General features: G+C 47.1%; 2 protein-coding genes across 10 annotated transcripts in view; one reads left to right on the top strand and one right to left on the bottom strand.

Moving 5' to 3' along the window:
* Nucleotides 1–1,018: 1,018 nt before the first annotated feature.
* On the bottom strand, nt 1,019–12,358 carry Eif4a3 (eukaryotic translation initiation factor 4A3). The gene is made up of 12 exons (XM_005407330.2): nt 12,106–12,358; nt 10,018–10,090; nt 8,865–8,931; nt 8,381–8,443; nt 6,820–6,952; nt 6,518–6,598; nt 5,920–6,061; nt 5,420–5,558; nt 4,332–4,447; nt 1,623–1,730; nt 1,409–1,536; nt 1,019–1,273 (listed from the first exon to the last, which is right to left on the bottom strand). Exons 1-12 carry the CDS (start codon nt 12,272–12,274, stop codon nt 1,257–1,259), a joined length of 1,236 nt encoding a protein of 411 aa, XP_005407387.1. The 5' UTR covers nt 12,275–12,358; the 3' UTR covers nt 1,019–1,256.
* A 4,978-nt stretch (nt 12,359–17,336) lies between these two features.
* Nucleotides 17,337–22,884, top strand: part of Card14 (caspase recruitment domain family, member 14) — a 33,495-nt gene continuing 27,947 nt past the window's right edge. For 4 of the 9 annotated variants that reach the window (XM_013505983.1, XM_013505982.1, XM_013505981.1 and 1 more), the window contains exon 1: nt 17,435–17,559. In XM_013505983.1, coding sequence (XP_013361437.1) covers nt 17,469–17,559 — 91 coding nt within the window. In that variant the 5' untranslated portion in view covers nt 17,435–17,468. The other 5 variants (XM_013505984.1, XM_013505985.1, XM_013505987.1 and 2 more) reach the window with 5 other exon arrangements.

The following is a 22,884-nucleotide window of genomic DNA, read 5'->3' as shown; positions in this document are numbered from 1 at the left end:
GCCATAAAATACAAACTTACTTGGTCAGTCTGTCAGTGAGCAGGCTGTCAGCAGTTTCACCTACTGTAGCCCAAACTCAGGCATCAGTGAGACGGCTGTCCTTTCCTGGCTCGTGTGGCTACTGGAGAAGTCCTCTCTCACAGTCAGAACTGAGCTGTCCCTTGCCGGCTGTCAGCTGGGTCCTTCTGGAAGCCATCCCCAGATCTAAGCTCACAGCCCCTTCCTCAGATCTAACAATGATTCCTGGGAATCTCTGCCATCCCTTCTATCACACCATCCTCAGCCAACTGAAGCAAAGGAACAGTTCTGACTGACTTCTACGCATTCCCATGAGCAAAGCGCACCCATCCAAGTCAGTGATTGAGAACCTTTTAGAGGCCCAGTGCCCAGACTGCAACCCAAAACTCACTTATCAATAGCAAAGTGCCAATACTGCAATTAAACCTGAATATCCGATGCTCGGCTGCTGGGGCGACTTGACTGTGTGTGCCCACTGCAGCATGCGTCACAGGTTTGCCACGACTGGTTTAGGAAATGCAGGGCCTCTTCCCCTCTCAAGGTCCCAGCCCCGAAACAGCCTCATGATCCCTCACCATACAGTGTGACAGTCCCACGGCCCCAGCATCAGGACACAGGCCACTGAGGACCATTTCCCTACCTCCTGCATAAAGGCTCTTTACAGCTCCTAGACGTAGGTCCCTTGTCAGATATATGCTTTGCAAATACTGTACCTCCCCAACTTGTGGTTTTTGTTTTTTTTTTCTTTCATACCAGTGTCCAGTGAAGAATAAAAAATATTTAGTCTCGATGAGTCCACTTTGTAATCATTTCTTATATCCTTTAAAAGAAATCTTTGCCAAACCCAAAATCATGATTTTTGTTTTCTTCTACAGATTTTGTAATTCTAGCTCCAGTATTCAAACATTCAAGTTAGATTTGGCATAGAATGTGAAGTAGGGGGGTGAACAGTCTGGCCAGAACAATGCAGCCAATTAATAGAAAAGCTGGCAGCACCACATGAAATGTAAACTCTAGTTTATGGGAAATGTTTTAAGTGTTTAATGAAAAAGGACAGAGCAATGCATTATTTACACATGGATAAGAAAAGATGGCAGAACTGCCAGGGAATCTTCCTGGAGGGGCTGTGAGAAGAGTTTACAGAAACCCCCATTAAACAGGGGCTGCCCCTAAGTATTTCCAAACAAGCGTACAAAACAGGCGAGCACAAGCTCATCTCCAGGGCAGGAGCACTATCTTCAGATCAGATCAGCAACTGAAAGCAAAGAACAAAGCAGGTAAGGGATATTACAAAGAGTGAAACTTCAACTAACACTCACGAAAGACCTCGAGACAACAATTAGGGAGTACCCTCCACAGCAATCCCACTGACAACGAGTTACTTCCTTACCATTCATGGGCATTTCATCAATCTGAGTGGAATAGTACTGCTCAATATCTCGAAGGATGCGGATGTCATCGTTCTTCACAAAGTTAATGGCCACACCCTTTCGGCCATAGCGACCTGACCTCCCGATTCTGTAGGAATGAAACAGCTGGCATGGCAACCAAGCCCTCCTGACTCTGGGCAGATGTGTCCCGAGAGGGCAGGGAAGGCTGCTCACCTGTGTATGTACAGCTCTCTGTTGTTGGGCAGGTCGTAGTTGATGATGAGGGACACCTGCGGGACGTCCAGCCCCCGGGCCCAGACATCTGTGGAAATGAGCACGCGGCTGTGGAGAGGAAGGGCCACAAAGGTGAGACGCAGGACCTGCAGCACTACCGACGGCAGCCTGAGGCTGTTGTTGTTTCACCACAACAATCCCACCACGCTCCTGTGGCCCCTCTGGCCCTGCAAGGTGCTAAGCATAGCAGAGAAAGCCCCGCTGTGGGCTGGGAGGGGACGTGGTCTATCTGGGCACTCAGGTCATATGCTCTGACAAAACACCTTTATTATATTTTAGTAGTTTGTTAAAAGCAAGTCCCATTCCAGTAATTGGGAAAAATACTTTGCTTTTTGCCCAGCAAAAACTTGTAAGTAACTTTACTGATTTGGATTCAGTGGTTACTCTCTTTTCAAACATGAAATTCACCCCACAAAACTCCCTCTGTGCCATAGCATCTGACAGGCCAGGGCAGTGCCATCCACCAGAGGCCAGCACCACACGAACCCCAAGCACCTGAAACAGGTACTCTGAACCGAGGTACACTGCAAGCATTAAATATACACTAGATTCTGAAAACCTGAAGATGCACAAACATCTCATTTCTGTGTGTATGAGCGCACTGAGTGCACCGGGTACTGGGGACTGAACCCGGGACCTGTGCACTGAGCTACATCCCTAGCCTTTTTAAAATTAGTGATCCTCCTGCTTCAGTCTCCCAGAGTGCTTGGATTATAGGCATGCGTCACCATAGCCAGCTCATTAACAATTTTAATGCTGATTACATGCTGAAAGGATGATATATACTAAATACTTTTAAGAATAAACTTGTTTCTTCTTATCTCCTTTAATACAGTCACTAGAAAATTTAAATTGCACATAGAGTGAGACTTTGATTTCTGGCCTAGAAGCCCTGGAAGCATTATGGGTTAGCAGGTCTGAACAGGGAAGGACCCAGGGGAGACTGGTTGTGAGTCCACCCTTGGGAGGCCTGAGGGAAGACAATGGGTGGAAGCAGTGGGTGAGGTGGAAGGGCCAAAAGAGCCCGCAAGTTTTGCACATGCCCACAGGAGGCAGAACAAAACTCTCACCAACACACATATGAGTGAAAATTGCTAAAGAAAACCCATCCACAGCAGCCTGCAACAGACACTATTTAAAAGAACAGCTGGATCGGCGGCTGACCACCTCAGAATAACGAAGGCCCAAAGCCAGTGGGTTGGTTCACTCAAGTGTAGAAACGAGGCACCAGCCCAGAACTCTACCTCAACACGAGTCTCCTGCAAGGCATCAAAGGAGACACTTTCAGATCAACTAGAGCAGGGCCCTTAGCAGCAAGCAAACTACTGTGGGCACTTTCAGGTGGACTCCAGAGATGAAGGCGAAAAGAAGGGAGTAGCAAACACACCTATGTCTAAAGATAGTCAAGATAACCACATATAGTCAAGATAATCACTACAAGCCACAAAGAAATGATCATTTCAACCAGGCGTGGTACATGCCAGGGACTCAGGCCAGAGGGACTGCAAGTTCAGCCCAGCTTGGCCAACTCAGTGAGACCTTGTATTAAAACAAAACATAAAAAAAAGCCTGGAATATATCTCACTGCAAATGCCCTGAGTTCAACCCCCAGTACCACACACATACAAAAAAGGACCCAAAGAAAAGATCACAAATAAAATGCACTAATATAAAATAATTTAAAACCAGAGATCAATATATACATTAAATGAAACCAGATTAAGTGCTCCACTTACAAGACAATTATGATTACAGACCAAAAAAACCAAAACCATGGTAATTCCAGCACTCAGGAGGCTGAGGCAGGGGGATCACAAGTTTGAGGCCACCCTGGGCTATGTAGTGAGTTCAAGGCCAGCCTGGACCGTGTAGCGAGACCTATCTCAAAACAGAAACAAAAAAAACAAAATAAAAACAAAACTATATGCTGCTTCTAAAAAATTTATCTGCAACTTGAGAATAGTAAAAGGATAGAAAAAAGTGAAGAGGTGCACTGAGGAGGCCAGGACACAGAGCAAGGCAGCAGGCAGGCACACAGGGTCTGGGACAGATAAGGGCACTGCAGACAGTAACTTAAGTCCGTACGTATAACCTCACATAAGCAAAAGCCCACGGAGGCATCCACAGCACTCTGCCGTGGCAAAAACAGCAACAAATGAAACAAGGAAGGCTGCGGGCAACCTGAGAAATACAACCAGCAACTGAGATCCAATAGCACGTATCATGATCGAGGACACCCGCAATTGTAAAAAGGGACCTTAAGCTGGGCCATACAAAGCAAGTCTGAATGAATTTCAAAGGACTGAACTCACACAAGGCATGTTCTCTGACCACCATGGAATCAAACTATAACCCAATTACAAAAGGAGAAACCAAAACCCGCCTTACTTGGAAACAAAGCAACACACTTCAAAGTACAGCAACCAGCCCACTAATTAAGGCCAGTTCTCCTCTCAACCTACCACTGTGGCTCCCCACTCACCAGGGGCTGCTCTCCTGCCCCTCAGCCATGAAGGACAGTATCAACTCCCAGCACCTGGAAGCAGCCAGTTACCGTAACACATACAAGGGACTCAACATACAGCACATAGCACCTAGAACCCAGGTCAGCTTTACTAGCATTGTACTGCAGACAAAGCCACCACCCACCTGGCACCGGACCGGAACTCCTTCATGATGGACTCCCTCTCTTTCTGGGGCATGTCTCCATGCATCGAGGACACAGTGAAATTGGCTTCTCTCATTTTCTCTGTCAGCCAGTCAACCTACAAACAAGTCAGCAGATGCTACCAGAGATATGAACTCCAGGTTTTACTTCCATTACTTGCAGACCCAATACTAGCAGTCACAAAGCAACTGCTGTTAACACCCAGACTAATGCTAACTAGGATGTGTAGCAAGTTTGCATTTACCCAGCACATACCCAGGTTCAGTTGTAGATGGTCTTAAACCATTTGTTCCACAAGCAATTTTAGGAGGGCATGTGTCTATCTCCATTTAAAATTTGAACTCTTTTGGAATGCAGTGCTGCTCCTTTCCTTTAGCAGCTGCCAACAGATCTCAACCCTGCCCAAATGTTATCAAGTGTTATTTATAAACTTTAGGTCACTGGAAGTTATTTAGATGAATATTATTAGAATATCATCAGGGAATATTAGAGCGTTACCAGGGAACATGAATGACACCTGAATCTTTAGGGGCAAGACCAGCATCAGTATCTTTTTCTTTTTCTTTTTGAGCTGAGGCCTTGCTATGTTTCCCATACTGGCCTTGAACTCTTGTGCTCAAGTGACCCTCCTGCCTCAGCTTCCTGAGCACCAGAGACTACAGGTATACACCAGTATACCCAGAATTGATACAGTGGTGCCTCAGTTCATGAACTTAATTTGTTCTGTGATTTTGGAAAAGATGGTCACATTTGTGTTTGTGTAGGAAACATAGCCACAGTTGTGTTTGTCGCCCAATGCAGTTTGCAATCAAAACAAAATTTTGCCAAACGCTGCTGTTTATGAACCAAACTGTTTGCAAACAAAAGCACTGGTGAACCAAGGTACCCCTCCATTTTTGTCAACTAGGACCTTAACTTGTATAGCACAGCTGCTTCTGCGCAGGTATCTTAAACCCACAAAGCCTCAAATATGTGGTGCCCTCCACTTGCTCTTTACAGACAAGCTGGGCTGAGTCCTGAAGAGACCCACTACAGCACCCCACAAGGACCCAGCAGTGAGGCTGCGCACCTTCCTCTTGGTGTTGCAGAAGATGACTGCCTGAGTGATGGTCAGGGTGTCATAGAGGTCACAGAGGGTGTCAAACTTCCATTCTTCTCTCTCCACTGCCACAAAAAACTGTTTGATGCCTTCCAGAGTCAATTCATCACTGACAGACAAAGACAGATCCTGTTATACGTTATTCCTCCAACCAGAAGATAGGGGAAGTACACAGGCCAGGCTCTGGAAGATGGTCAGGGCCCAAGTCACCCCCCAGAAGCCTGGTCCCCACAACCCTGCCCACCCACAGCATCCTGTCACCACTACTACCAAGTAGGCCTACATTTCAGAGTCACCCAAACATTTGACAACTGTACTATGTGGAGTATGGTTCCACAAAACACACTGACAACAACTAAGTCCTGACAGTTCATTTTGAAATTTGGAATTCATATGTCAAAGAACACTATATAAGGTAAGTATTATAAAAGTTGGCTTTTCATGGAAGAAAATTAAGAGGGTGCCCCTACCGTTTCACCAAGATGCGGATGGGGTCTGTCATGAACTTGTTGGTCATCTCCAGGATCTCATGGGGCAGTGTGGCACTGATGAGAACCACCTGTGTGGCTGGGGGCAAGTACCTGTACACATCGTAAATCTGCTCTTTGAAACCTGGGAGGACGACAAGACAGTAGTTTTAAGGTCGCATGCAGGGAACAGCCACACTGCTCCCTGGTTAAATGTGTTTCTAAAAGCCCTATGGTTTTGGAACAAATTCACTAATATACACATCAACAGCCTTTTCCTGTTCTGTTAGTACAAGCATTTCTAGGAGCTGCACCCCAACTCCACCATGACTGTTGGAGCTAACCCACCAGACAATAGCTACGATCCCAGATCAGCCCGGTCTGGAATGCTATTATCCTGCTTGTGATTAGTCTAGAAACCACTACCATAAAAGTATCAAAGTAGGGAGTTTATATTCGTAATTGTCCCCAAGACACAACTGTTTTGAACAAAGAAAACACAAACTATATTCAGAACACTTTCATTAGTTACATATTTCAGTTTTGTACTGTAAAAACTTAAGAAATAGGAATTATGTCAGTAGAAAACTGTCACTCATACCTTTATTCAACATTTCATCAGCCTCATCCAAAACTAACATCTTGATCGCTCGTGTCCTTAAACTTCTTCGACGAATCATATCTACAAAATTAATTTTAAAATGATCACATCTGAGGCTCCATGGTGAGAGCCACTCCCATTGGTCCTCTTGGGCTTTCAGAGCCCTCCCTGTCCCACCAGCATCCCAGGTACAGAAGCCCACTATGCAGCACACAGAACTTGAAATGTGCCACGAAGTGCATCCTTCGAGCACTTCTCATTAATACTATGTGCACACTGCTTTCACCAACAAAACCACTTACCAAATACACGTCCTGGTGTGCCTGCAACAACATGCTGACCATAGTCCAGCTTCCTGATGTCTTCCCCTACATTGGTGCCCCCAATGCAGGCGTGGCACTGGACATTCATGTAGTCTCCCAGAGCAAGCAGGCCCTGAATCAAAACACAGGTCATGTCCAGGGAGCTACAATGCCAGACATATCTGAACAGGGAGGTCATTTCTATCCCAACTTAAAATGGACCAACAATCATTATTTACACCACTACTTATAACATAAAATGACAATTTCTCCTCCTTTTACTCTTCTCCATAATGAAGTTAATTTTGCCGGCTTACTACAAAATACATATTAATTACAAAAAAATCACAAATAAACATATACAAGTTGTAACACTATTCACCCAAATCCCACAACATTAACATCCTAACATATATCCTTCCACTGATGCCTCTGAGCAGTAGGACAACGGTTAGGGCAGGGAAATGCTGGGCGTTATTTTAGTTGATTTTTGGGTTTTGGTTTGTTGCTTTTTAGTACTACTTTATTTTATTTTTTTGTTTGTTTGATTTTGGTTTTTCTCCAGTACCAGGAATAGAACTCACGACCTCACCATTGCCAGACAGGCACTGTGCCGCTGAGCTAAATCCCCAGCCCCAGCACTATTTTATTTTTAACACTGTTCACATATTAACTTGATAAAATTAGCCGGGCGTGGTGGCACACGCCTGTAATCCCAGCACCAAGAGGCTGAGGCAGGAGGATCATTGTGAGTTTGAGACCAGCTTGGGCTACAAAGTGAGCTCAAGGCCAGCCTGCACTGCATAGCGAGACCCTGTCTCAAAAAGACCAAAAAAATAAATAAATAAACTTGATAAAATTGAAAATAAAAAGATTTAGTCAGGCATGGTGGTGTATGCCTGTAATCCCAGCACTCTGGGGCACTGAGGCAGGAGGATCACAAGTTAAACCCCAAGCTGGGCAACCAAGTGCCTTAGGAAAGCTGTCTCTAAAATTTTTAAAAAATAAATTTGTTTTCTGAGACAGGGTCATGCCATATAGTTGAGGCTGGCCTTGAACTCACAGCGCTCCTCCTGCCTCTGCCTCCCAAATGCTAGGATTACTAGTGTGCGCCTCAACACCTGGCTGAAATAATTTTTAAAGGACTGGAAATGCAGGTCAACATGAAGGGCCTGGGTTCAATTGCCTGCATCAAGATAAAAGAAAAAATTTAAAAATTTAAATATACATATAATGTGTGTATGTGTGTGTGTGTGTATATATATATATTCTTCCACTACACTGTATAAAAAATTATTAAAATGGATTTTTGTTGAAAAAATTACATTTATAAGACTGCAAAAAACTACTGAAAGCATACAAGCTGCAGTAAAAATGCCTTAATGCAAACCAGTAAATTCATGGTAACCAGAGCACTGCAAAAAAATAAAGTTGAGGAATCAAGAAAAACATTTTGAGGGAACACAAAAACAGGATCATATTAAATCACTCATTTGGTCGTTTACAACTAAATTGTGAGAATGACTGGCAAATAGAATCCTACTATCTTTAACTCTCTTACCTTCTGAATCTGGACGGCTAACTCTCTTGTCGGAGCCAAAATCAAAGCTTGGGTTTCTCGAACCTGGTGAATAATAAGAAAAGAGGATCCTCAGTACTTTCAAGGTGGACTGCAGTACTTCACAGCCAAATCTATTTTAAATATTACTCTTATTAACTACACTTTGGATTTCTAATGGATATCAGCAAATCTTAGTGCTATTTATACTGTAAATCCAGTGGACTAACATGACACATTCGTCAGGATTCTCATGTGCAGACAAGAATTTCCCCTAACTTAGAAACATTCCAGTTTAAACAAAAGGCATTTATGACAGATACCAGTTAGTTCAGGTATTAGTACGCAATTAAGATACACTTTCAAAATGCTCAGTTAGTGCAAGTACAGAATTTTAAACATTGTACTCTTTGAACACTTGCATTACAGAAGAAAAAGCAAGTTCTCCCGAGAACTGAAGAGCGCTTGTTTGAGAAAGGCAAATCACCTGAATATCCAAACACTGGAGGACTGAAATGCTGAAGGTGGCTGTCTTGCCTGTGCCAGACTGAGACCTGTCCAAGAAAGCAGACAAGTGCGACTGAGAGGAAGGGCACCGGCAAACTTCCCATTCCTGTGACCCCTCCCCCAGCAGGGCTCAAGGGCCTGACTCCAGAAGCATGGGCAGCTTCTTCTAAGCAGATGCCCCTCCCTCATATCAACACCAACAAGGAAACAGGACTCAAGCACAGAGCCCAATTTCTACATTTCTACAGGTGATGAGGACTGTAAATGGGGCTTCTGCACTGGACAACAGAACTGCAGGATCTATAGCTTTAACATGTGCTTTATAGGTGAGAGGAAAAGAGAAATTTGGCCATGTGTGGTGGTGCTCGCCTATAATCCCACACTCGGGAGGCTGAAGCAGGAAGATCACTGTGAGTTCAAGGCCAGCCTGAACTCCATAGTGAAACCCTATCTCAAAAAAAAAACAAAAGAAAAGAAAAAAGAAATTCACCTTTAAATAAAAACTTTTTCTGAGGGTTTTTTTTTTGTGGGGGAGGAGGGTATACCAGGAATCGAACCCAGGACCTCATGCTTGCCAGGTGCTGCATCACTAAGCTAAATCCCCAGCCCCACTGTTTTCTGAGATTTTAGACAAAAACTATACTCCAAGAAATGTAATAGATAAATTTTTGAAATGTAAGGTAAATAGGCCTAGTGGTGCTCAGTGGTAGAGTGCTTACTTAGCAAGTACAAGGCCCTGGGTTCCACCCCCAGCACAGCAAAAAAAGGGAGAAAAGAAAAAAAGGGCAAGAGAATATTAAGGGGCGGGGGGACAACCATGAGGGCACACATCCCTAAACTGAGCTCTTAGGGAAACCAAGACAGGATGATTACAAGTTTGAGTCTCACACGGGAAACTTATCAACATTTAAAAAACTAAGAGCTAGAAAGGAATCTCAGTTGGTGCAGAACCCGTAAGTTCAATCCCCAGTACTACAAAATATAAAAATAAAATAAAACTAAAACCCTGGGGCTAAAGTGAAGGAAAGAGTTGATAGCAAATGTTTACACAGCACTGATACATCTTATTTAAGTATACTGTGTCACTGACCACATGTCCCTAAGTCTCCAACTCGCTACACAAACCAACTTACTGTGCAATGACATCTCTCCCTTTAATGATCTGTTTGATAGCTCGCTGCTGGATTGCTGATGGTTTTTCAAAACCTGCAAGCGACAAACAATGAGCTCTTACCATGACAACATTAAACCATGCATTCATTGTAGGCTCATCCAGGACACAGAGACCAATCTCTGCCAACCCACACTCCCAACCTAATCCAATGCTCACACACAAAGTACTCAAGACACAAGAGCCCAGTGGATCTTTATTCTGACTGGCATGGGATATTATCTGTGAAGACAAAATCTCTACAAAAGGAGCATCATGTTTAGAATACAGAGACTCTAGTTTTGTTTTTAAAAAGGGGGAAAAAATTAGGGACATGTGGGGTCTGGAAGCACAGGCACCAAAAATTTACTGGTGGTTACTACTGGAGAGTTAGGTGACAAGAACATCACTTTTCACTCTATTTCTGTGTCCTTGACTATATTACAAATGGCTTAGTTTTTAAACTTAAAAAAAGAAAGTAAATCTAGTATCACTGCTCTTTCCTAGCTAACATTAAAATGCTGGGCTGTCCATGTCTACAGAATATTCAACCTGCATAGGTCATACTGTGAGGTGTCTAGCACTGCTCTCCCATCTGGAGGCAACTATGTTAACCACAGTACCACCTCTCCTATCTAGCAATTACTACCAAGGGATGAGGCTATTCTGAAGGACTAAAAGTATTTTCCAAGTAGGCAAATAAAATTTTAGGTGCATAAACTGTCACTTGGTTATTTTGTAGTCTTTTAAAATGTAGCACAATTTCCCACCTCAACACAAAAGCAAGTATAACAGATGATTTAAACTCATGAAGCCAAGCATGTGGACAGGAAACTAGTAACAGTGTTTCTGGGCAAGGAGGCACGGGGTGCCAAGAAAGACCCACTTTCGAGGCTTCCTTTTCCTCTCGTTCCTCAGCAACTTCTCACTGGTTAAACTGTCCTAACACCAAGAATTGTTGGATAACAACTTCCAGACCCAGACACTGAACAACCTCAGATGCCGGTATTCCCATCCATACACCCTCAACTACGATCTTCCCTGGGATACACACTTGAATAGACAGCTGTCTCGTCGGCATCCCCACAGACCTTCAAGCAGACCAAGACAGAGCTCCCAACTTTACTTCCCTCAAGTGCTGCCAGCTAAGCAGGCGTCTGCAGCATTGCCCACCAGATTACTCAAGGCAGTCAAAATTCACGCTCTAGTCCTTCCTCTGCGGCTCCCATTCAGTCCATGAGCCAACCCTGTGAGCGCTACAATTCTCCATCTCCACGGAATCATCTCTTCCCTATCCAGGGCAAAAGCCTCCCAACTCATCTCCCTGCCTCCTCTCCTGCCTCATTTCACGGTAAATCCACAGACACCAGAATAACCCTGAACCTATAAATCTGATCCTACCACTTTAATGCTTAAAACCCTTCACCGGTTTCCCACTGCACTTAGAAATGAATTTCAAAATCTTTATCACTATCTCACCAAACTGGCCACAGGGCTTGCAGCCGGAATTTCTTTCTGTTCCTGGAACACATTCGGTTGAAGGCCACAAGGACCAAGCACCAGCTGTTCCCTCCCCCTTGAATGCTCTTCCCTCTTCTCATCAGCTCAACGTGATGCTCCTTGGGGAGCCCCTTACTAACCATTTTAGTTCTCTCCTCCCCAAATCCTATTCTGTTCCACAAGCAACCTTTTCACGTTTTTCATACCAACTGCCACTGCCTCAAGTAGCCGTGGCTTTATACTGCCCCCCTCCCAAGTAAAGGCACGATCTTGACTAGTTTACCGCTACACAACCGGGGCAACTCAAAAGTACGAAAGTTATCTGCTGAATGACTGACTCCAGAGCGCCTGCAACACCTCGCAATCCTGCCGGACCTGGCACCATGCACACACCGGTCAATCGGACACAAATCAGGTGCGGTGACCGGGTCCCTGGGGCTGGGATCGCACGCCATCGGCGCCCCGAGCCTCAGTCCCCGATGCTGGGCCGGCGCGTCGCCAGTCGCCCCGCTGGGTACTCGCCCGCGGCCTGCGGCCCGCTCCCTGAGCCCTCCGACCCGCGCTCCCCGACCGTAGGCGTAGATGCCGCGCAGCAGGTCCTCCCGGAGCCCCATGGTGTCGAACGTGGGGGTCACGTCCACCTCCTCGCTGGTCTCGAACTCCACTTTAGTCATGTCCTCTTCTTTGAGCAACCGCTTTCGTGCCGAACCGGACGTCGCCATCGTGGCCGTGGCCGCCATGATTCCGACTCGGCTGAAAGCAGAACCCGCGCCGCAGTTAGGAGCGGAAGAAGGCCCCACCACAGGTACCGCCGAGAGGAAGTGACGCAAACGCGCGCCGGCGTAAAACGAGTGGGCGTGCCGACGAGCGGGCGGGGGGCACGCCTCCAGGGGGCGGGGCGTTCCTAATCTTGTGAAAGGGAAAGGGGGTTCGTTACAGAGAAGTGCTGATGTTCTCGAGTCCTGTGGAACTCCCGCGGGATTCCATAAAGGGCGGGCTCTCACGCACCTTATATAAGTGTGGCAGCAACGCACCCCGGGTGTAGGAGGTGAATAATACCCGTGTGTCTTGTTCCTGGTGGGCTCTTGTAGCTGGACTTGTCCGCTCTTTGGGATGAACTGGGGTCCCTGGAAACCGGCGGAGGGTGAGCTACGATGCCTCTGCCGCGCGCGGGATCCAAGCCTGTCTGCGTCCGAGCCGGGCTCCGAAGTGCGCGAACTCTCCCGGCTGCGAGGTCTAAGTGTTAACTCGCACCACAGGCGCGGAGCGCGCCACCAGCTCCGGGACCCTGATTTCCGGCAGCCACCCCGAGAGGTCGGAGTGGCCACACGCTGCGGCGGTAACGTCGGCTGACCTTTGGCGTTTGCTCATCCCTAAGGCCTTGAATTCTGCGAGACTGAGCGTGGTCTCGAGTTTGTCATCTTTCCGAGTGGCTAGGATTACAGTTGTGGGCCACCGCGCCCAGCCCCTAAAATGCCTTTGACTCATCTTCGACATCCTTGAAATGAAGATCACTGTGGAGAATCATGTTTTTACTTTTCGGAAAGTTACATTGGACAAGGGCCTGCTCGTCCTTTCTTATTGTTAGCCTGGCCCGCCCCAGGAGACGTATCCCCGCCCTTCGTGTGTGTGTGTGTGTCTGTCTGTCTGTCTGTCTGTCTGTCTGTCTCTTTTAGTATGGTGGAGTCTTACAACCCTAAAAAGCATATCTTTGATCCCTGGCCTCTGTCCAGGGGTTCTTGAGAGTACTTACTTTGCAAAGGTTTAGTTAAAATGTGATCATCACTTTATGAAGAAATCTTGGGTTGCCCTATGGCCATGGTGAATAAGTAAATGTGTCTTCTCAGCAAAGCTCCTATTCTGGCCGCAGAATTTGTTCTGATAAACATGCCTGATGAGGATGCCGCTGTTAATGAAAATACTAACTATTTAGTCAAGTGTGGTGTGAAGTGCCTGTAATCCCAGCACTCAAGGAGGATGAAGGAGGAGGATCAAAAAAGTTCAAGTCATATTTTAAGTCACTAATAGGGCTGTGGATCTAGCTCAGTATGAAGCCCCTGGATTCAATCCCCAGTACCACCACTACTAGATATATATAAAAGCTCACTTTCTTAGACTTTAGGATAAAAGCAATATAAGTACAGGTTTTTGTGTCGTCACTCTGGGCAAAGAATTGAGTGCATCACACGGTTTTGCAAGTGACATCCTAGGTGTAAAACTTGTATTTCAGTGATTGAATAAAAGAATGTGTGTAGGGAGCCGCTGAAGCTGGAAATCAATCACACGTGTGGGGGATACAACAAAGCCCGCCTAGAACACGGGAGCCCCTCCAGCCAGTAAACAAGCTGTTCCAGCTTCCAAGCTGGTTGCTCGGCAGAGATTGAATTTGACATCAACACCCTGAGTGTATAAATAAATGCTCTACAGTTCTTTTTTTCCCATCCGGAGAGAGGGCTCCACCTGACCCCAGTTTTGTCTCTTGTCTTTTATTTCTCGATCTTCTTGCTGTCCCTCCCACCAACATGGAGAGCCGTGCCTGATGCAAGTGTAGGGGCTGGGGTGTGGTTCAGTGATGAGTGCTTGCCTAGTATGGAAGAGGCTCTGGATTTCATCCCCAGCGCCACAAATGATGATCATGATTTTATGTTAATTACTCAGAGTACTGAGGCAGAAGGATTGCAAGGTTGAAGCTATCCTGAGAAACTTAGACCATGTCTCAAAAAAGGGGTGGGCGTGTAGCTGAGTAAGGGAGTACCTTCCTAGCATGTGCAAGACCCTGGATTCAATCCCTGGGATCATATAATGATGTTGAAATGATGTTAGTAACATTTTAGAAATAACAGGGTCAAAATTTAAATTTCACCTGTTTTAGAAAAAATGTTATGTTCCCATTGGAACATGCTGGTTATCAAATTTCATAGACTGTATTAGAAGACCTTCTTATTTCGTTGCTAGTAGGCAGTTGTATTCTAGTCAGTGGGGTACTGAGGACACGAGTTTGTTACTTGCCCTGTTTGTTAAGATATTTATTCTGTGCAGCTATGTTGTATAGCACAATAATTGACTGCCCAGCTCCAGGACCTGCTGCTTACACTGCCGCATTAGTTTCAGTTTTCACCAGGTATCATCATTACCTTGCAAGGGTGCAGACACATCTGTTTTAGTGATGGAAAAAATTAGGGCCATTCTGTTAAATTCAGGTACCCTACATGGAGGGGCTAAAATGGAACCCCTCCAAGTTCCCTAAACAGTGGGTTTGTGCTGCTTGTCAGTCCTGGGCTCTGCATCCCTAGGTTCCTCATCTTCTCAAGAGAAGCCTGATCACCACAGTGGGTGGGCAGGCCCACTATCCTCTTTCTTAGCAAGTGTCGCAGCACCCCACTTCCCACAGTTTACATTTTGGAGGAAGGGCCACATCTACTTCTTCACCTTTCGTCTAACATAGTACATGCTCAGTAGAGAGTTGTCATCTTGCACATCTGTGTGGACATCCAAGGCAAGAGAAAGGGACTCAAGGCACCTTCCCAGCTGGGCAGGAGCAGTCATGAGTTCACATGGCTGTTGTCAGGGAGGTGGAAGGTCTGCAGTCCACACCTCTCAGGACCCCACCTATCTCTTTTCCTGCACCCAAGAGGCTCCTGGAATCAGGGTGAGAAGGTCATGATGACGCATCTTGTTGATGAGTGAAGGCGGTTAGGGGAGTGCCACTTGGCAGGGCGGTACTCATAGGAGTCATCACCATAGGAGTAGATGTCCTGCGGTACATGGAAGGGACTGTCCCTAGAGAACAACTTCCTGCCAGAAATCTCCACCCACCATGCAGTATCAAAGGGTAAACTCTACTCCTTTCTAGGTACAGCTCTCTCCAAACCCAGCCATGAGACAGGTCACCTTACTAAGTGCCACTAACACCACCTCACTGCCATTCTGATTCCTGGACACTCAAGCCAGCTGGAGTCCAGCACCCAGGTGGCAAGTACGTGAGAAGCTATTCCAAGTGCTGGGTTTACGGAGGCACAGAGGGGCACCTGCCCTCACAGAGTTGATGTTGCAGAGGAGGGCGAGCCCCAAAAAACCTGTAAACAAAATAATTGTGAGCTATATAATTACCATGATGCAAATAAGATGGGCGAACTGGAAAGAGTTACTGGGTTCTCATTTACCACGTGGCTAGAGGAAGGTGTCAGCTGAGTCCAGAAGAAGTAGCCACAGTAACTCCCGGGGGAGGTGTGTCTGTAGTACCTGCAAAGTTCTGAGATGGTGAGGGACAGAGCAGCTGGGCAGTGTGCTTGGGAGATGGGAAAGCTGCATGGCAGGCAACAGGTCAGCAAGGCTGAGCAGTAGGCAGGCACTATCCACACGCGCCCAGTGGCCACTGAGCATGCAGTGGAAGAGCACATGGCCATAAACAGGAATGATGCATGGACACGGTTGTGACACAGGAACCTGGACAACAGGTTGCTCAGTGAAAAGAAACCAGACCCAAAAGGTTACAAATTATATGACTCCACTTACATGCACTATATGTGCCAGGCAGATCACCTGAGACAGGAAGCAGATGGCAGTTGCCAGAGAACGGGCCTGGGGCTGCTAGTGGGTGTGGGGTGTCCCTTTGGGGTGATAAAATGTTTTTGGAATGAGATCAAGGTGGTGGTTATACACCACTATGAACACACTAAATGCCGCTTGAATTGTGTGCTTTACAATTGTTACTGTTCTATTGTGTGAATTCCAGCACAGTTTAGGAAAGATATCAGTAGGTGTAATGTGGCTGGTTAAATGGAAGGCACTCAGTGGAGTGGGAGGCAGTTGCGTAGAGTTGCGTACAGCACCAGGGAATGGACCTGTTTTACCTGCTTTTATGGCAGGAGCTGCTTCGCCTCCTTCCCTGGCCCATTCCCTGCGCTGGTGCCTCCCGAGGTGAATAGGGGACAGTGTCCCCACCAGGCACACCATGGAGCCATACCTGGCCATGGCCGAAAGAAGTCCTTTGGTCCTTCAATCACCAGTGGTGACTGTAACCAGCCATAACTCTTCCTGTAAATGACACCCTGGTCCTCACTTGGCACCTGCTCCCTCCCCCTCAAGGTGTCTCCACCTCACTCTGTGGTCCTTTCTTACAGGTCGTATTTTTGCTCTTACAGAGCCTTTCTATTTACCTCTCCATTGGTGCCAACCTCATGATTTCAAGGCAAAGCCAGAAGCTTTCCCCCAGTCCCCAGATTTTCTCCCACATTTGTTAGTAGTGCGTGTTAGTTGTGGAGATTAATGAGTATTATTCTGGCCAATTTGTACATGCACTTCTGCTGTGTGGAGAATGGGCAATGGGCACTGGAGGAGGAACTTAGGAGCCACTGCAAAGCATGGAGGCAGTGATCAGGGCACTGCAACGCAAGTGGTGAGAAGCCATCTGATCCTAGATAGCTCAACATGGAAGAACCAAGAATTTATTTAAACCGAAATCATAGTTGTGAAATGTTGATTTTCGATGGAGCCACTGGAATTGCTTAGATACTTCCCATAATGGATCATGAGGGCCAAGAAGGGCCCCAGAAATTATCCTCGCCTTCAGCATTGTTCTGAGGGTAGAATTAGGGTGAATGGGACTGACTGTCCACAAAGGAAAGGATCCCCTGCCCTGCCTGGAGTCCTCCCCCAGGCTCTCATCTCTGGAAGGCCAAGCCTGAGCCCGCAGTGGGACACACAGTGCTGGCCCTGGCCCTGCTTTGTGGGCAGAGCCCACAATGACATGCCAAACCTGCTTGTCAGCTGCTCCCACCCCAGCCCAGCCCAAAACTGCCACAGTCACCGCCGCTGAGAGGGAGAGGAAGGCCAATGCGGAGTGTCTCCTGGGAGAAGATGGCGGGGGGACAATGGACAGGTCAGCATGGGCCCCAAGCAGTCCCAGGGGTGAGAGAGGCTGGCTGCTTCCCCATGGGACCAGGGGTGGTGCCGGTTTGTGGGGAAGAGGAGGAAACAGCTTGTCCCCTGTGTCTGCTTACACTGCTGGACCATCCTCAAGCTGGTAAGTGGAGCTTTAGGACAGCACAGCTGTGTTTTATCCCCTTACCTCCTTGCTACCCCCAGAGTGAAAGAGGGGAGGCAGGATCCCCAGCTCAGGTGAGTGATAGTGAGGGTGTCAGCTGCCCATGAGTGACAGAAGGGTACAGCTGGGCGGTCCTGGCATGGTGATGACAGCTACTGCCCCCCCCACCTTCTGTGCAACATGTTCATGGATCATCAGTTTCCCTGACCTTTTCCTAACTCACCCCTCGCTTCTCCGGAGTCCAGTGTGGAGTGTGTGTGTGTGTGTGTGTGTGTGTGTGTACATGTGCTTCCTCTCACCTGCTTCCCAGGTGACAGTGGGCTAGATGGCTGCTGTTGCAAGCTGCACCAACCTATGCCCTGGCTCCAGCATGCCTTGGGGACTGCAGAAGCTTGAAGCAGGAGTGAGGGTTTGGAGATCACAGAGAACTTCTGACATCCCAATTCCACTTCGGGGTTTGGCCCAAGAGCAGTGGGTCAAGCCTTGCAGGGAGTCCTGCAGCCCTCTGGGCAGGCAGGGACCGCACACACACACACTGGCTGTGGCCACTGGGCTGGGACTTAGGGCCTCCTGGGAGACCAGGTGTCCGAAGAGCCTCATGATTCAGCTGCAGCCTAGAGTGCTGCCCTTGCCATCTCAATGCAATGAAATAAGTGTGGCCAGTGTGTGATTTGCTGAGAACAAAAATTAATATTCTGTGAGCCCTGGTTTTGGGGTCCTCGGCTCTTTGGCAGCAACTTAATCCCAGGGCCATGGACCTGACTCAAAGGTCACGATGTATTCTCCACCTGCTTCTGAAGGACAAGCTTGGTCAGGCTCAATTTTATGAGAGATTCATCAGCAAATCTAAAAGAATATAAAGATTTTATTAAGACACCCGCCCCTTTATGAGTAGACAGTCAAGGAACCCTGCCGCAAGAGTGGGTCCTGGTTCAACCAAGTCCTGTGCCTTCTCCCTCTCTGTGGCTCTTCTGGGTCTCTCCTTACTCAGCCAGCTGTCGCCCACTGCTTTCTCCCACCCTCCCTGTGCACACACAAGGATGACCTTCCTCCTGAGGAGCAAGAAAAGCAAGGAATGACACATGTCTACTCTGTCACCCACCAGTCCCTTCCCCACAGTGACCTGTCACTCAAAGCCAGTCACTTTAGAGAGAGAAGGGCACCAGTAATAATTACACCAGGATGACAGCAGAAACAGGAGCCTTCCCAAACCACCTGCGACCCTAGGCATCTTCTCATTGCCAGGGCCTGTGCGCTGAGCTTCATCCCCAGCAGCTCGGGTAAAGCCCACTTCCTTCCCTGCTTGACCGCTGAATTACTTTTATGGTTTGCTGAGATAATGACTTTATGGCTTTTATTGAACTTGTATTTTCTCATTCCAAAAAGTTTGAGCTATACCAAAAAAGGAAGAGAGGAATAGCTTTTCTACAATTGTACCATTGTAAATAGCAAGTATCGGTCTGGTGAACAGGATTCTGAAATCTCCCTTATGTCTCTGTCTCTGTCGTCTCTGTCTCCATCTCTGTGTTTCTCTATTTCCCTTCCTTTCTGCCTCTCTCTTTGTGTGTGTGTTGGGATCTGTTTTTGGTTTGGTTGTTTTTAGGTTTTTTTTTTTTCCATCTTCTTAACACAGGATCTCACTTTGCAGTTCAGGCTGGCCTTGAGATCACTTTGTAGCCCAGGCTGGTCTCAAACTTGCAAACTTGCTTGCACCACCATGGCCAGCTCTGTCTGTCATACACACACACAGAGGATGGATGGATGGATGGAGATGGATAGACAGATGGATGAATGGATGGGAGATGGGATGGATATACAGACTGAGCAACTGCTAGACACAGAGCATAGACTAACATTTTATAAAAAATAGGTTTGTGTTCTCCATGATTTAACTGTAAAATTTGAATTTAATTTGAACTATTAAAAATGACAGAGCTGGGCCTGGTGGTACACACCTGTAATCCCAGCACTCAAGAGGCTAAGGCAGGAGAATTGCTGGGAGTTTGAGGCCAGCCTGGGCTGCAAAGTGAGTTCAAGACCAGCCTGAACTGCATAGCAAGACCCTGTCCACCAAAAAACAAAACAAAACAAATAAATAAAAATAAAAATAAAAATAACAGAAATTGCTAAATGCACTACAAATGTTTCTCAGCTACAAGAACTATCAGTTTGTCAAAACCTCCACGAAGACTTAGGTAAGAGACATTAAAAACCTTTTGAAAAAATAAAATAAAAACCTTTTGGAGTGGTGACATGTATGCAGCAGACACAGCTCCCTTGAGACAGTGACCCACCAACTGACCCCACGCCTGTGTTCCCTCCTGTGGGCCTGCCCACCTTGCAGAGCTCTGGTGCTTGTACTGTGTTTTACTTTGTCAAGGCGGAGAATCTTTATATTTCACTTGAGGACTGGAATTTCCATGAGAACTGAGTCCTGGGGTTGTTAGATGGAGCGCAGAAAGGGTGGGCTGCCTAGTGGCTGGCGATCTGCTAGAGCAGGGCCCTCCCCTCCCCTGTGCCGAGGACCCCTGCTAAAGGTGCAGGGCAAGGGGGGATACTCCCATCTCCCCGGGCTTTCCCTAGTGTAGCAGGAGAACCTCAGCCCTCTCCCTCCTCTGTCCCTGGGGGCCCATCCTGCTCTGTCATTCCCCTGGCCTTAGGGCCTCCTGCCTATCTTGTGGCAGTAAGTGTTTTTCCATTGTATGTGCATGTGTAATTTTTTGGTTTTGGGGAGTTTTTTTTGAGACAGGGCCTATGTAACCCAGGCTGGCCTCCAACCCACAGCGATCCTCCTTCCTTAGCTTCCAAAGTGCTGGAATTACAGGTATGTGCCACCACACCCAGCTCTTCTTTTTTTTAATGTTTTAAAAAAGTTTCTTTACAAAAATGTTTCTTTGTTACCAAGGATTAAATCCAGGGAGCACTGAGCTACATCCCCAGCCCTATTTGTTGTATTTTGAGTCTAAATTGCCCAGGCTAGGTTCAAACTTGCAATCATCCTGCCTCAGCCTCTAAGTAGCTAGGATTATAAGAATGTACTACTACACCCAGCTTTAATTTTTAAAAGTTTCCTGTGTTTGTTTTGCCAGGAACTTGGCAGAGAGTGAGTTTCTGTCTCCCTCTGCACCCTTCTCATGTACACTGATTCTGCCTTTGGATTTGACAAAGGCAGCCGCTAGTGGTGCTGTTGTTGTCGTCAAAGAATGTGCCAGGGGAACCTCCACTGCCCCCGCAGCGGCCAGGCACATTCCTGTGAGGTCACAGGGAGGAACAAGGATTCTAGAATGAGGAAGCAAAGGGGCTGGCAGGAGGAGGTGGGCCACCAGCGTGTGGCCCTGCTCAGCAGCCCCAGGGCAGCAGATAGGAGCTGGCGAGAAAGGAGCCCAGCTTGAGCTGTGGCACAGGACAGTTGGGTGCCCGGCTGTGGTAGAGGCTGAGCCCAGGAAGGGAAGAGAAGAAAAGTAGCTGGCATTCCATACACTGCAGGCAGCCAGCGCTGGCCTCAGGGTGGCCTGGCAACCACCCAGGTCCTTCACAATGAGTTACATCCCCAGCCCTTCATCTTAAACTGGGCCCAAACTTGCAATCCTCCTACCTCAGGCTCCCAGAGTCTTTTTTTTTTTAAATAACTTTATTCACTATAATTCACATACCTTACAATTCAGCCATTTTAGATGTACAAGTCAATGGGTTTTGGGTTTGGGGTTTTTGCAGACAGATACAAACGGCAACACAGTCAATTTCCGGACATTCTCATGACCTCTAAAGGAAACCTTCCTATGCCCTGCAGCTATCACCATGGTAGATGTTGGGGTCTTAGAGACACCCAGGCCAGCTTTTGGTGCATGCCCAGAGTCCTGTGCTTGGTTGCCTGCTCTACTGTCATTGTCTGGAGACTCAGGATATTTTATTTAAACAAATGCACTGTTTTTACTTCTCTCTGGGCTCTGCAGATTACAAGGCTAGTGCCAAACTGAGTGGAGTGTTGCTTTGAGCTGAGTGTGGTAGTGCACACCTGTAATCCCAGCACTCAGGAGGCTGAGGCAGGAGGATCACTGTGAGTTCGAGACCAGCCTGAGCTACAAAGTGAGCTCAAGGCCAGCGTGAACTGCATAGCGAGAACCTGTCTCAAAAAGACCAAAAAAAAAAAAAAAAAAGGAATGTTGCTTTAATTTGGGGATCAGACCTGACCATAGAGAAGTACAAGAGCCTTCCACTGAAGTGCCTATGGTCCCACATCCTTGCAGACAAACAGCGTTCCAGGTCTTGGCCCATTTCCCAACCCCCTTCCCATATGTGTATTGTATGTTTCCTGCCACAATAAGTTACTGCACGTTGGGTGATTTCTAACTGCAAAAACTCATTTGTTCAGAGCTCTGGGGGCCAGCAGTGCCATGCTCTCCATGAAAGTTCTAGGAGAGACGCTGTCTCATGCCTGTGTTTCTGATCGTGTCCAGCAGTCCTTGGTGTGTGTGAGCATCCACCCGCACACACTGTGGCTCTTTCTTGGGTCTGTGTCTCTCCTCCTCCTTTGGGAAGCATCACTGGACAGATCTGAGGAGGTCCTCTTCAAGAGGATGTGGGGATCTCAACATGGCCCAGGCAGGTTCATGACTTCTCATCACAAAAAGGCATTTTAAGAGCATGAGTGAGAGGCACAGGCCGATGTGTTAGGCAGTTAGAAAGTAAGAGAAAATAGAAACACCAGCGTGAGGATCTGAGGAGAGCGCAGTGCTGATGGAGAGGGTCAGATTTTTCTGTTAACAAAGGAAGGAGATGGGCTGGGGTCTGGCTGATCATAATTTCAGTTCTGATTTTGCAAAGTGGCTCCAGAAAAGGCCCTTATTGCTTAGTCCATAGTCTCTACCAGGTGCTTTTTGCTGCATGGGGCAGGCTCAGTCTTGTGGAGGCTCTGCTGGGATCCAAGTGAACACAGGTTTAGGCCAATGGCTGAAGACTTCTTGGGGCTCACTGGTAGTTAAATGTTGCTGTGAATCTTTTATCTTGAAGGGGGATGAGATAGGTTTATGTAAATTTAGAACTAATCAGTCTTGTATTGCCAGCTTTTCGACACATGCTCCCTAAATGATGAACATGCCTATGTGTGCAGCTGAGCAGGGATCTGACCCAGAGTGTCCGTGTGATAAGACAGACAGATACAAAACAAAGGACAAGCTTTAGTAACAGCATCTGAAGGCCCAAGTGAAGAGTTGCTGTTTTGCTGTTGTTTTGTTTTGTGTTTTGTTACTGATATCTAGCAAAAGCAGCTTTCAAGTCCCTGGCTGCCTGAGAAGAAAACTCAGA

The sequence above is a fragment of the Chinchilla lanigera genome, unplaced genomic scaffold (genome assembly GCF_000276665.1).
Source record: "Chinchilla lanigera isolate Chin_1 unplaced genomic scaffold, ChiLan1.0 scaffold00105, whole genome shotgun sequence".
Classification (NCBI taxonomy): Eukaryota; Metazoa; Chordata; class Mammalia; order Rodentia; family Chinchillidae; genus Chinchilla; species Chinchilla lanigera.
Note: the sequence above shows the minus strand (reverse complement) of the source record. Positions and strands in the feature narration are given on the sequence as shown.